The sequence below is a fragment of the Schistocerca serialis genome, chromosome 12 (genome assembly GCF_023864345.2).
Source record: "Schistocerca serialis cubense isolate TAMUIC-IGC-003099 chromosome 12, iqSchSeri2.2, whole genome shotgun sequence".
Classification (NCBI taxonomy): Eukaryota; Metazoa; Arthropoda; class Insecta; order Orthoptera; family Acrididae; genus Schistocerca; species Schistocerca serialis.
In genome coordinates, this window is record NC_064649.1 from 121,431,696 (window position 1) to 121,447,182 (window position 15,487).

Genomic DNA, 15,487 nt, shown 5'->3' on the forward strand with positions numbered 1-15,487 from the left:
TAACTGTGCTCTAATGACACCTGCCACATAATAACTTTGTTGTTGCCCGAAAATGCAGTATTTGGCAGTGTGAGCAACGCCACAATCGTTAAATTTTGACCTTTGTTGTGGTAGGGTTGTTAGACACTCCAGCACCACACAGCCTCCTATTCCAAGAATACACCCACAGTCTCCTTTTTCCGCTTCCCTATTTCTCTCCTTTCCAGCTCTCCCTGCTCTCTCCCAGCCTCTGCCTAACCTTCTGGCTGCACCTAGCTGCCTACCCTCTCCCCACCTCGTCCCTGTATTATCTCACAAGCAGCACTTTACTGGTCCCAACTCCTACCCTGTTATTCTTCCACCTCCATGCCTCAGCCTCCCAATTACCTACAGGTTGCTTCTCTCTTCAGGCACAGTTGCTGTACACAGTACGGTCTCAGGGGCTAGAGATGTGGTCGTGTGTGTGACTTGCGCTTATGTGAAGGTGTGTGTGTGTTTTCTACTTTAGAAGAACCCTCTTTGACTGAAAGCTCATATGTATAGCAGTCTTTTTATTGTGGCTGTTTGCGACTATGTCCTCTATATAGTGAGTAGCAATCTATCCTTTTCATAATATTGTTGTTATTTCATCCTGTATTTTCCACTGTTTGATTCTATCTGTTTTATTTGTTTTATTAATTACCTGGTCAAAATGAACTTATAGTAAACAGACTTACATAGGGATATATTATTGTATGTACAACACAGAGTGTTATGTTGATCCAAAAAGACACAAAATGTAATGTACGCTAGTGTATTGAATAATCGTAAAGAAAAAGATATACTGGACAACAGTCCAACATTTTTAATGTAAATAACTGAAGACGTTATCACATTCATATATTATTTATTAAATATGGTTAAGTAGTCTGACAGTTGTTCATTTACATGTGGCAGGCAAGAGATTTTCCGCTATTTTGTTGGCAAGAATTTCGAAAACAGAAACCGTCTGATTAATGGGAAAATCCTGTATTAGCTTTATACAAAAAGGACTTCACAACTTTGAAAATGCATATAAATTAATTCAAAGTACCTACATAGGTGACTGTAGTATCAATTTGTAGGGAAACACATCAAGTTTTATCTTGCATAACTCACTAGTGCCGAATCGCACTGTAAAGGTCACCAGCAGCAGTTGCATTTAAGATGGCTGCCTTCACTGGACCCGAGCGTGCTAGTTGTGTTTCGCTTTGAAGAATCAAAGTCGGCGACAACAGTTCAGTGTAATTTGCATACCACGTATGACTGTTTGGCGTGTGTTGAAAAACCATTTGCATTTGAAACTGTACAGGCTGATGATCGTACAAGTAATAAAAGACAGTGATAAAACTGCCTGCAAGAACTTCTGTGCAGATATGTTAAATCGATTACATGAGAATGAACATTTCTTGGATAAAATCATCTTTTCTGACTAGTTGACTTTTCACTTAAGTTGCAAGGTTTACACACATAGCTGTAGAATTTGGGGCACTGAAAGTCCACACCAAACATTGCAACATGTTCATGAAAGCCCTAAACTGAACATTTTTTGTGCATTGACCAAGAACAAAGTGAACAGTCCCTTTTTTTCTGAGAGAGAACCATCAACGGGATAGTGTGCCTGGATACGTCACAACAATTTTTGACACCACAGAGTGATGAGGATGACCAAAAACGAAATGTTTACTTCATGCAATATGGTGCACCATCCCACTGCCTGTCTGACATCCAGGGTTTTCTCAGTGACCGCTTTCCAGGTCAACTGATTGGCCATGATATGCCAACTGCATGGCCCCCACATTTCCCAGACTGACACCACTTGATTTTTTTTTTTTTTTTTTATGGATCAAGGATATCGTGTTTGTACCTCCTGTGCTGGCTGCTCTACCTGAACTTAGAGCAAGAATTTATACTGCCACTGAACAAGTTACACTTGTAATGCTAGAGCGAGTTTGGGAAGAAATTGACTTCCAACGGTATGTTCGAGATTCGAGATTCTTTTTTATGGTCTCTTTTTCTTCTACGCAAAGATTGTTACAGGATACATGTATCTGGACACACTGGAAAATTGGCTTATGCCACAACTGGAGACTGACAGTGTTGACTTCGTCTATCACCAGGATGGTGCCCACCCCACTTCCATCATGATGTTGTGAATTCTTAAACAGCAAATTGAGAAACTGATGGCTGGGTTATGGTGTGGTTGATGACCAGCAATTCATGTTATGGCCTCCACACTATGCTGACGTAACCTCGTGTGATTTTTATGTGTGGGTCAAATAACACAGCAACAGCACAGCTGTGAAACGGCTTCAATAGTTTATAATAACCTTGTATGAGAATCCCTTGTATGGTATTCACTTAATAGTAGCTTCCCAATTTTATTTGCAATGTAGCATTGTTTGACAGCTCACTGGAAGATTGGATAGTAATTCTTCAGATTCATTATGACTAGAATTTTCAGCTCCCCACAAGCATACTGCAGTTTTTCTTTATACCTGGCACTCAGTATTTGTATTGTATTTGGTATTTCACATCTGATGTATTCATGGATGAAATGCATATCTTTATCTGTTTCATATGACCATTAAGAGACTGACTCCATAACCTAATAGTCAGTGTAGATAATCACCACAGGTGGACCCAGGTTCGATTCACAGTTCTGCTGAGGATTTTTCATCAGTGAGAGGACTGGAATGAGGTGCACTCAGCCTCATGATGCCAACTGAGAAGTTACTCAAATGCGAAGTAGCATTTTCACGATCTAAAAAGTTCACAAAATGGCCACTAGAGAAGTGCACCGACCATGTGTTCCTCCGTACTGTACCCACACAACGCTGCAATGCAATGGGTGACACAGTAGTTGCTCAACATTCCTTAGGCCACTGAGGACTGCACAACAAGTTCATTAAGACAGTGTTTCTTTTTTTTCTGGAACCTAGTAATCACATTTGAGAAGAGTTGGAGACTGACATGTTAATGTAGTTTATTCATATTCATTCCTGAAGAACTTCACGTATGCACTTCAAAGATGAATTATTGGATTGGTACATAAGTTTGTAGTGTTTTTCGGTAAGTTTATTAAACACAACAGAGGCTTTAGTCATCAATAATATAATCTCCTTCACTATTTACAATGGTCTGCCAATGCTGGGGTAACTTTTTGATTCTGCAACTCTAGAAATCTCATGGTTTTGAGATGAAGAGCTTCTCGAGCCATGTTTGGAGCACATTTTCATATGGACAGGAAATTCTTTGAAGGGTGTTTGAGAAGAGTGTGGAAAAGTTGGAAATCACAAAGTCAGATGAATACAGTGGTGCAGAATGGCCTCAGTTGTTGATAGTAAAGGTTAGCAGTGATGCTCACTGTGGTGTCACTGCTAGACACCACACTTGCTAGGTGGTCGCCTTTAAATCGGCCGCGGTCCGTTAGTATACGTCGGACCTGCATGTCGTCACTATCAGTGACTGCAGACCGAGTGCCGCCACACGGCAGGTCTAGTCTAGAGAGACTCCCTAGCACTCGCCCCGGTTGTACAGCCAACTTTGCTAGCGATGGTTCACTGACAAAATACGCTCTCATTTGCCGAGGCGATAGTTAGCATAGCCTTCAGCTATGTCATTTGCTACGACCTAGCAAGGCGCCATATTCTGTTACTTCAAGAATGTATTCTGAACAGATAATATTGTGAATCATGTACCGTCAAGAGCGACGTTCATCATTAATGGATTAAAGTTATTTGTCAAACTAATTACGTCCACTTTCTGAATTCTCATTCATTGTCATGTTCCAGACCTCACGTCAGTATAGTTCTTCCCTCTTCACGCCAGCCTGTGTGAGCTAAAACACGTGCATTTCGGCCTCCATTCGTAACACGGTGTCGGCTCTTCTGCCAACACAACACTTACACCTCGGGGGAGCAGTTCACAGTACATTACACCATCGCTGTTCCGTCAGATTCAAAACATTATCTTTCGTTGATGCATTCAGGTTTTTGTAGGGGAGTTGCTGCTTTGTTTCGACTCGACCATTTCCCTCTTTTCTTTGTGTTAGCATAAAGATTGGAACTGTGAGCAGTAATGATACACTATAGAAATGGTCTGTGTTGTTCACGAAACAACTGAGGATGAGCAACCGGAGATGCACTTGTGGCCAACCACAGATTTTTTTGTGATTTTGGAATAGAGCATGTGGTACGGTACACTCGATTTTTGAACCTTCCTCATTGCGTGTAAATGTCATGCAATGATGGAAAGATCACACTCCATCACTTTTGCCAATTCTCGAGTACATTGACTTGGATCATTATCGACTGATGCGTTTAAATCAGCTTCATCAGATCCCTGAAGGTCTTCCTGAAATAATGTCAAAACGATCCTCCTTAAAATGAGAAAACCATTTTCTTGCCGTGCTCTATGCAGTGGCATTATCCCCATGTTGTTGTTGTTGTGGTCTTCAGTCCTGAGACTGGTTTGATGCAGCTCTCCATGCTACTCTATCCTGTACAAGCTTCTTCATCTCCCAGTACCTACTGCAACCTACATCCTTCTGAATCTGCTTAGTGTATTCATCTCTTGGTCTCCCCCTATGATTTTTACCCTCCACGCTGCCCTCCAATGCTAAATTTGTGATACCTTGATGCCTCAGAACATGTCCTACCAACCGGTCCCTTCTTCTAGTCAAGTTGTGCCACAAACTCCTCTTCTCCCCTATTCTATTCAATACCTCCTCAGACATGGCACATAAGTTTCTGACTTAACACATACACGTCACAATACCAGAGAAGGAAAGTCGGTACTCACCATATAGCAGAAACGCTGAGTCGCGACAGTCACAATAAAAAGATTCACACAATTGAAGCTTTCGGCCATTAAGGCCTTTGTCAGCAGTGCATACACACACACACACACACACACACACACACACACACACACACACACACACACACAAACGCAACTTGCACACAAATCTGCAGTCTCAGAGAGCTGAGACCTTACTGCGAACAGCACCACCAGTGCATAATGGGAGTGGTGTCTGGGTGGGGGTAAAGAGGAGGCTGGGGCGGGGAGAGGGAGGGATAGTATGGTGGGAGTGGCGGACAGTCAAGTGTTGCAGTTTAGACAGAGAGCAGGAGAGAAGGTGCGGAGGAGGGAGGGGGTAAGTAGCGGAAAGGAGAGAAAAAAAAGAAATTAAAAGACTGGGTGCGGCGGTGAAATGACGGCTGTGTAGTGCTGGAATGGGAACAGGGAGGGGGCTGGATGGGTGAGGACAGTGACTAACGAAGGTTGAGGACAGGAGGGTTACGGGAACGTAGGATGTATTGCGCATATACGTCAAAATCATAATGATTTGTTGGTGCACAAGTTTGTAGTGTTTTTGTTTTGCTTGCTAATAATCCAGTTGCTATGGGTTTATTTACCAACTGTTGTGTTTTATTTGTAGTTCACTGTTGCTATTTGAGTTTATATATAACCATTTTGTCATGTGGAGATAGCGAGAGGAACTGTGGATGCTAGAAAATGGAGTGCCAAGAGGAGAAATCAGAAAATTTTCGATATATTCTTCTGTTTGAGTGCAATAGAGGGGGGACAGCAGTGGAGGCAGCCAGAAACGTATGCGCCATGTATGGGGATAATGCCAATGGACAGAGCACAACAAGAAAATTGTTTTCTCATTTTGAGGAGGATCGTTTTGACATTAGTTCAGGAAGACCTTCAGGGATCTGATCAAGATGATTTAAACGCATCAGTCGATAATGATCCAAGTCACTGTACTCGAGAATTGGCAAAACCAATGAACTTTGATCTTTCCATCATTGCGTGACAATTACACGCAATGAGGAAGGTTAAAAAATCGGGTGTACCGTACCACATGCTCTAAGCCAAAATCCCAAAAAAATCTGTGGTTGGCCATATTTGCATCTCCAGTTGCTCATCATCAATTGGGTCTTGAACAACACGGACCATTTCTATAGTGTATCATTACTGGTCACAATGTTGACTGGAATACTCTCTTTCAAATTCTAAAGGTGACAGGTGTAAAATACAGGGAGCGAAAGGCTATTTACAATTTGTTCAGAAACCAGATGGCAGTTATAAGAGTCGAGGGGCATGAAAGGAAAGCAGCGATTGGGAAGGGAGTGAAACAGGGTTGTGGCCTTTCCCTGATGTTATTCGATCTGTATATTGACCAAGCAGTAAAGGAAACAAAAGAAAAATTTGGAGCAGGTATTAAAATCCATGAAGAAATAAAAACTTTGAGGCTCGCTGATGACATTGTAATTCTATCAGAGACAGCAAAGGACTTGCAAGAGCAGCTGAATGGAATGGACAGTGTCTTGAGAGGTGGATATAAGATGAACATCAACAAAAGCAAAATGAGGATAATGGAATGTAGTCGAATTAAATCGGGTGATGTTGCGGGAATTAGATTAGGAAATGAGACGCTTAAAGTAGTAAATGAGTTTTGCTATTTGGAGAGCAAAATAACTCACGATGGTTGAAGTAGAGAGGACATAAAATGTAGACTGGCAATGGCAACGAAAGTGTTTCTGAAGAAGAGAAATTTGTTAACATTGAGTATAGATTTAAGTGTCAGGAAGTCATTTCTGAAAGCATTTGTATGGAGTGTAGCCATGTATGGAAGTGAAACATGGACGATAAACAGTTTATACAAGAAGAGAATAGAAGCTTTCGAAATGTGGTGCTACAGAAGAATGCTGAAGATTAGATGGGTAGATCACATAACTAATGAGGAGGTATAGAATAGGATTGGGGAGAAGAGGAGTTTGTGGCACAACTTGACTAGAAGAAGGGATCGGTTGGTAGGACATGTTCTGAGGCATCAACGGATCACCAATTTAGTATTGGAGGGCAGTGTGGAGGCTAAAAATCGTAGAGGGAGATGAAGAGATGAATACACTAAACAGATTCAGAAGGATGTAGGTTGCAGTAGGTATTGAGAGATGAAGCAGCTTGCACAGGATAGAGTAGCATGGAGAGCTGCATCAAACCAGTCTCAGGACTGAAGACCACCACCACAACAACAACAACAACATCATTACTGGTCACCGTTCCAATTTTTATGCTAACATAAGGAAAAGAAAGGGATGATTGAGTCGAAACAAGGCAGCAACCCCCTACAAAAACCTGCATGCATCCACGAAATAATGTTTTGAATCTGATGGAACAGCGACGGTGTAGTGTACTACGAACTGCTTCCCTGAGGTTTAAGCATCACTGCTAACCTTTACTGTCAACAAGACGACTCCATGATAATGCCTACCCGCATTTTGCTAGTCTGACAAAAAATACTAAGGGGAGTTAGGTTGGGAAGCCATTCTGCACCCACCTTATTCATCTGACTTTGTGCCCTAAGATTTCCATCTTTTCCACACTCTTCTCAAACGCCCTTCAATGAACTTTCTATCCGTATGAAAATGTGCTCCAAACATGGCTTGATGAGTTCTTCACCTCAAAACCACGAGCTTTCTAGAGTTGCAGAATCAAATAGTTACCTCAGAATTGGCAGACTGTTGTAAATAGTGACAGAGAATATATTATTGATGACTAAAGTGTCTGTTATGTGTATCTGTTGTGTTTAATAAACTTACAGAAAAATGTTACAAACTTATGCACCAATCCAATAATTCATCTCTTGAAGTCCATATATCAACTTATTCAGGATGGAATACAAGTAAACTACATTAACACGTCAGTCTACAACCCTCGTCAAGGTTCCAGACAAAGTATAGATACAAGGATTAGGTGCCTTCCTGAAAACTGTTTAAGTTCTCACGTCTCTTTACAAATGTAACTTTGGTAGTCATTACATTGTCTCCTGGAAACTGAACATTTAGACACAAAATCCAGATATTTGTGAGTAGTTTGGCAATCATTGCAGAGAATGCATGGCAAACTAGTGTTCTTTAGATCACAACTGATTCATTCACTCATTCATTCGACAACTATAAGAATAGAAGTATCAGTTAGTAAATATAGTACTCAATATGACATGAAATGTGCAACAGACATAATTTCTTATTCTTTTAATTAAACTTCAAGAATATCTTAAAAATAAAAAACTAGAATCTGTTAGTTACCTTGGAACTGATTTAAATGCTGTCTTCACAAGTGATTTATCTTCTCCACAATGTGAGCAAGTCCTCTTGATCGTTTTGGTGGAAGCATACGCATCTAACGCTTCAATAATGGACCGTATTTTTGAAGTCCCAACAGAGATATCGAGCATTAAAATCAGGAAAGAGCTGATTTTTACATCATAATTCAGACAACTGCAAACAAATAAAAATGCATAAAGTCATTTTGCTTTAATTAAATAAATAGGTTTATTTGTGGCTTAAGCCAATGTTGCAATTTGACCATTGCTTTGGCTTCTTACAGTGTAACTATGTTTGGAGGGTCTCTCTCTCTCTCTCTCTCTCTCTCTCTCTCTCTCTCTCTCTCTCTCTCACACACACACACACACACACACACACCTATCCCGAATTACACAGTGTCACAGAGAAGAAAACTCAAGCACTAGCAATATGTATTGAACCACCACTCAACTTCCACAAATGACCTACCAGGTACAAAATACACTCCTCACTAAAAATCAGCACACGTTCTAGAAACACCGATCATACAAAACTTGACTCTCAATCTTAACAAATAATATCCTCAGCCACATGGAGAGGAAACTGGTGATTCGGTGCTTCTGGATATTTTTAAAGCTCTTGATTCAGTACCACATACATGCCTTCTAAAGAGTGTGGAGCAGAGGAAACACGTTTTCGCAAGTGAATAACTGAAACCTTGTTTTATTTAAAAAATATTTCATTCAGTAATAGTACTTTTATGCATTTTTGAAATCTAGATACCTTAATTAGGTTCAGAAAATAATGTCACTCAGATTACGCCCTTGCTGGAAACAAATTTAGATCCTCTCCCAAAAGTTATGCATGGCTCTGGCCAACATTTCTTTCAACCCAGCTTCAATTTCCTGTCTAATGAAATCTTGAGGTCATTAATTGTGCAGCACCCGTTCACGTACACTCGTGATTTCAAGTAGGCCCAAAAAGAGAAGTCACAGATCGATAGACCGGTGAGTGTGGGGACCAATGCATTTCACCAAATAATGAAATGAAATGTCCTGGGAACATCTGCCGAACTACTTATACGGATGCTCTTGCCGTATGAGTTGTAGCACTATTCTGTTGGAACCACTTTTCTCTCATGTTCACTCAATGCCTTTGAAGTTCTGGATGAAGAAAGTTGTTACACATTTTGATGTAACACACTGATGGCACAGTATCTGTGGTTAACAGCTCTTTAAAATGGTAAGGTCCAACAATCCCTATCTTGGAGATATTGCACCACAGTCTTACTTTTGAGCTGTGGAGAGACTTTTGGTGTAGTTCATGTGGGTTTGATGCCCATTACAGGCAGTTCTGTACATTAATATAACCAACTAGATGAAAATTGGTTTCATCACTCAAATACTGGGACATCTGCATCTTCTGAAAAAAAATAACATCCATTACACCACAAAATTCTCTGTGCTGCACAAAATCTGTTTCACTTAACTGCTGGACAATCATTATTTTGTATGGGTGAAATTGGAGATGATCATGTGAGACCTGATGAAGCATAAGAAGTGACATGCCAGCAATACAGCCTTTCATCTAGTGGATAATTTCAGACTAGCAAGAACTGCTGTTCTCACTCTGTCTACATTTTTCAGAGTTTCAATTGCATCACAGATACAGCACTTCTAAACACTGCAACTGATCGGAGTATAGTGTTTTGATCTGGGATTGCATCTTAACGTCCAACCTCAAACTATTCGTGGAAAAGACATTCAACCGTGACCACATAATCATTGTTCCTAAAGAACAGCTCAGTCACGAACAAATGTGCGGGGTGGCAGCCAGTCAAAAAGTATTTTAGGGAAATGGTTTAAAAAATTTATTTTAAAGGCCCAGTCAAATCTTTACACGTTTCCTCCCTGAACAACTTCTGCTGTGCCTACGTGACACAAGTTGTCTGTCTGTCAGAGCTGAGGCTGTTCTGTCCAGTTAAAACTGCTGAAGAGATGCCATGAGCCCTACACTGAAACTGCTAGCAAATTCACGCCATCAGTTTTAGCCAATAGCGTATGTGGGATACAGGTCATGTGTGTGAATGCTGGAAGATTCTGCAGTGGAGAACGCAGTTGCTTCACACTCTTGTGAACAAGACATTCAGCAGAACAGACATCTGATTGGGAAGCAGAGCCTCTGTCTCTGCACCCCGTGACCAGCCACCGACATCAATTAACGTGAAACACCTCCCCTTCTGTTGCTCATTTCAATTAGTAGTCCAACATCCTGGACTGGCCTAAACCTGGTAGCTTCCGACCCTAGGCGCGCCCCTTGTATACTGTACACTGAAATATATTTGCTTATTTTACCTAATTTCCTATTCTGTCTTACAAGTCCTGACTGTTTGACCTCCCGTACATTGTTATAATAAACCAAATGCAGCAACCTTCTTCCCCCTTCCCTGACCGTGTATACAAACAATGCTCTACCCTCTGATGGTCCATAGGAACTGAAATGGCACTGTCTGGGCTGTTCACTAACAGTGCTTCAGATCAGTACCCCCATTTGTCACCAAGTGCTAGCAGTTTAAAAAACATACATTCCTTCTGCTCCACCTTATATGTTCCAATGGCACATTTAACACTTTGAGTCCAAAGCCTGAGCACAGTTCACGTGGCAGGACAGCTGCGAGTGTCCCGTGTCCGAGCTCTGCTCACCTCCCACCGTTTGTCCGCGTTGTGGCACTTGCTGCAGCAAGCGATTAGCGTGTGCCCGTTACATCCTACCTAGGAGATACATTCTGATCCACAGACCCCACAGAGTTGGAAACTTTGTTGTTGACATCTCTAAGAAAATAAGTCAGTCATTGGTTGACATCCAGAATATATGAGAGAAGTTGTACGAAGTAAATGTTTTGTAAATTGAAGTATAGCCAACTGTACAAATGCAATGTATTTGTTTGTAATGTAAAGTGAACACATGTATAGCAAAGACGCAGAGTCCAAAATCATTCAGCGAGCAATAGCCGGTATTTCAAATAACTCTGCAGACTGACATGGACATCGCAATGGAGGGAAAGGCATCTGAAGCAAGATACCTGGACCACAGTATTTCTGCAACTACTTCCAAGTGCAAGAAGGTAAAATTTATAATCTACAGTGATGATAAAATGCACAGAAAATGATCGTTACAAATGCACGATACATTACAAGCCCCACCTCTTAATAGTTCCAGGATATCACCAAAAAATAACCAAGACCCTTCAACTTCATTGAAGTTTTGTATCTTTTATATGACTTTTCCAGATATTTATCGAATGGACCTTGCATATACCAATAAACTGACCTGTACGTTAGTGGTGAATACTGTTTTGTTTTCTAGTAAAAAAACTGAAAATGCTAAAAACTTATAATTTGTTTGCACTGAGCAATCTTTGTATGTTTTCAGTCTGAAGTGTTGACTACAGCATCAAATTTTCTCAAAACATCACTCTTACTGTTGTGGAGCAAATTTACAGTTGTATATACACTCCTGGCAATGGAAAAAAGAACACATTGACACCGGTGTGTCAGACCCACCATACTTGCTCCGGACACTGCGAGAGGGCTGTACAAGCAATGATCACACGCACGGCACAGCGGACACACCAGGAACCGCCGTGTTGGCCGTCGAATGGCGCTAGCTGCGCAGCATTTGTGCACTGCCGCCGTCAGTGTCAGCCAGTTTGCCGTGGCATACGGAGGTCCATCGCAGTCTTTAACACTGGTAGCATGCCGCGACAGCGTGGACGTGAACCGTATGTGCAGTTGACGGACTTTGAACGAGGGCGTATAGTGGGCATGCGGGAGGCCGGGTGGACGTACCGCCGAATTGCTCAACACGTGGGGCGTGAGGTCTCCACAGTACATCGATGTTGTCGCCAGTGGTCGGCGGAAGGTGCACGTGCCCGTCAACCTGGGACCGGACCGCAGCGAGCACGGATGCACGCCAAGACCGTAGGATCCTACGCAGTGCCGTAGGGGACCGCACCGCCACTTCCCAGCAAATTAGGGACACTGTTGCTCCTGGGGTATCGGCGAGGACCATTCGCAACCGTCTCCATGAAGCTGGGCTACGGTCCCGCACACCGTTAGGCCGTCTTCCGCTCACGCCCCAACATCGTGCAGCCCGCCTCCAGTGGTGTCGCGACAGGCGTGAATGGAGGGACGAATGGAGACGTGTCGTCTTCAGCGATGAGAGTCGCTTCTGCCTTGGTGCCAATGATGGTCGTATGCGTGTTTGGCGCCATGCAGGTGAGCGCCACAATCAGGACTGCATACGACCGAGGCACACAGGGCCAACACCCGGCATCATGGTGTGGGGAGCGATCTCCTACACTGGCCGTACACCACTGGTGATCGTTGAGTGGACACTGAATAGTGCACGGTACATCCAAACCGTCATCGAACCCATCGTTCTACCATTCCTAGACCGGCAAGGGAACTTGCTGTTCCAACAGGACACTGCACGTCCGCATGTATCCCGTGCCACCCAACGTGCTCTAGAAGGTGTAAGTCAACTACCCTGGCCAGCAAGATCTCCGGATCTGTCCCCCATTGAGCATGTTTGGGACTGGATGAAGCATCGTCTCACGCGGTCTGCACGCCCAGCACGAACGCTGGTCTAACTGAGGCGCCAGGTGGAAATGGCATGGCAAGCCGTTCCACAGGACTACATCCAGCATCTCTACGATCGTCTCCATGGGAGAATAGCAGCCTGCATTGCTGCGAAAGGTGGATATACACTGTACTAGTGCCGACATTGTGCATGCTCTGTTGCCTGTGTCTATGTGCCTGTGGTTCTGTCAGTGTGATCATGTGATGTATCTGACCCCAGGAATGTGTCAATAAAGTTTCCCCTTCCTGGGACAATGAATTCACGGTGTTCTTATTTCAATTTCCAGGAGTGTACATCGCACACTTAACTTTCATCTTACAACCTCCACACTCTCACAAAACACAGCATCATTAAAGGCCATCTAATCCGGAGAGTCGGTCTTTTTTTCCTCTACCAGTGTTACAGTACAACAGCAAGATTGTGCATTTGACTCTCATGCTACATTACAGCTTTAAAATCCTGTGCACTTTAGTAAGAGAGAATGAGTCAATGGGTACAAAGCGACAGCAGTGACACCATTCTCAAACTCGTTACTCGTGGGGGCTACAGTGGGAAATGACAAAACTGCAGTGCCTCAATTTCTAATGTATGCAACCCCCAACAATGGACTCGTAATCATGTCACGTCTGATCTCCACTGAGCACCCTATATGCTGGTAACACATACATCTACAAACAGGGTGTATATATGGACAGCAAAAAAATAATTCCTGGATTTTTCCCAGATTTCTTGGTTACCAATTTACTTACTTCTGGGTGAAAATACACTATACTATGAATGAAAATACACTGTACCGCAGGTGAAAGTACATTTTTTCCATGTTATGTGACAATATCCTTTCCCTCAAAGCTGTAAAACTTATCAACCCTTTGAATGGTAAAAGTTTTATACACTGGTGTTGAACTTCCTGCATTTTAGGAAACGATACCCAGCAAAATAAATAAATAAATAAATAAATTTGAAAAGATCTTTGACATGCGGCGACATGTACACTGCATATTTTTTTTTATTACAAAAGTATAAATATGAATTTCATCAGCTACGGCACATTAGTTTCCGAAGCACTTAAATCGAGGTTGTGCTGTGCGGTGTGCTTTTGTCAGTCAATCACAGGTCATGACACGTGGTCTCACCAACCAATGACAGCAGATATTCAGAGCATAAGACGTGATGTAGTCAGCCAATAGCAATGTGACTGTGAAGTAGTGTGAACACACAAATAGCAAAAGTTAATTGTTTAAATTAATTTACATACAGTATAGTTACAACAAAAGCTAAGCTTTCATGTATAATATTGGTCATTTTTAGCATGTGTTACCTTTTAAGACATATAAATTTTTCTAAGTGGCTGGACTTCAAAGTGTTGAGTTTTGAATAAGAATCAAATGCTCCACGATTTAATAAATTCAACACTAACTACCACATGTAACATAATTCATCTTGCATAAAACGAAATTTACTTTGAAGGTAAGGGTTCTCCAATCGTCATTCGCGATATTTTTCTGCGACCTGCTGCAAATGTAAACAGTTGTGACGACATACTCATCGAAAGCAGCCTGCTGTTACATAGTATTGCATAGTGTTATGCTAAAGTTCTTGTCACATTTTGCTGTCAGCGGACACGTGTGTGTGCACTGTGTTTTGATGTTGTAAATGGCGCATTTTCTTCACAACTGAAATTTTTTTTGGTATTATTCTCTCTTTGTGTTTTATTGCTGCAGTGTTACTCTGTGTAGTGGGCTAAAGTAAAATTCTTTGTTAGAGTATCAATTCTTAACAGCCAAAATTACAAAAATTTAACGGGGAATGAAAGGAATGAATAATTCCTATAATTCTAAAAAATTACTGGGTTTTTCCAATATTTTTCCTGGACTTCCCAGTTGTCCCAGGGTGTATACACCTTGATATATTTCAAGTTGTGCTTCCTCAGTAAGAGTTGGTAGCACTTTGGTAAAAAATTGTGCATAACTTCCACAATTTAACATTTCTTCAATGGAGTAATGTTCTATTACGCAGTCTCCAATAATCTTGCAATAAAAGTTCAAATTCCACTGCTTCTGATGGTCAGTCTGCCTCATTCAACGTGGGTTTTCAGCAGTCCAGTAATGCAAACCTCTTACGTTTAGATTTCCACGATTTTTAAAGGTAGCTTTATCGATAAAGAGAACTCTCTGAAAATAATGGCTATTGTCCTGACATCACATGACAACCGAGCAACAGAATGCTATGGATCTTCTACAATAAGTCTGGTTAGCCCTTTCGCTACTACAGACACACTCTCTGCATACTGCACTGAGGGCGGCTTTTGTTATGGCTGAACTGCTCACCAAATGCTGAGATATAGGGTTCCAGCCGATATGAAATACTCATCTGATTTTTTGAAAACTATTAGGTGAAAAAATCTGATTTTTGTGCATCTCTCTGTCTGATAGCTTCAAACAATGGAAAATCCAGGATGGAATGTAACTATATTATGAAAAGGGTAGTTGCTACTCAGCACATAAGCTGAGATGCTGAGTCGCAGATAGGCACAACAAAAAGACTGTCACAGAATAAGCTTTCAGCCAACAAGGCCTTTGTCAAAAATAGACAACAGACACACACACACACACACACACACACACACACACACACACACACACACACACGCACAACTCACACACACATGACCGAGCAAGATGGCACAGTGGTTAACACATTGGACTCGCAGTCTCTGGCAGCTGAAGCCAGACTAGTCTGGCTGGCAGTCT

At 41.9% G+C, this 15,487-nt stretch overlaps 1 protein-coding gene across 1 annotated transcript in view; it reads right to left on the bottom strand.

Moving 5' to 3' along the window:
* The window catches only part of LOC126428177 (ubiquitin carboxyl-terminal hydrolase 29-like), a 415,671-nt gene that overhangs the window by 51,989 nt on the left and 348,195 nt on the right, over positions 1–15,487 (bottom strand). The window contains exon 8 of the mRNA XM_050090091.1: positions 8,100–8,291. Within this exon, the coding sequence (XP_049946048.1) occupies positions 8,100–8,291 (192 nt within the window). The remainder of the gene's footprint in view (positions 1–8,099; positions 8,292–15,487) is intronic.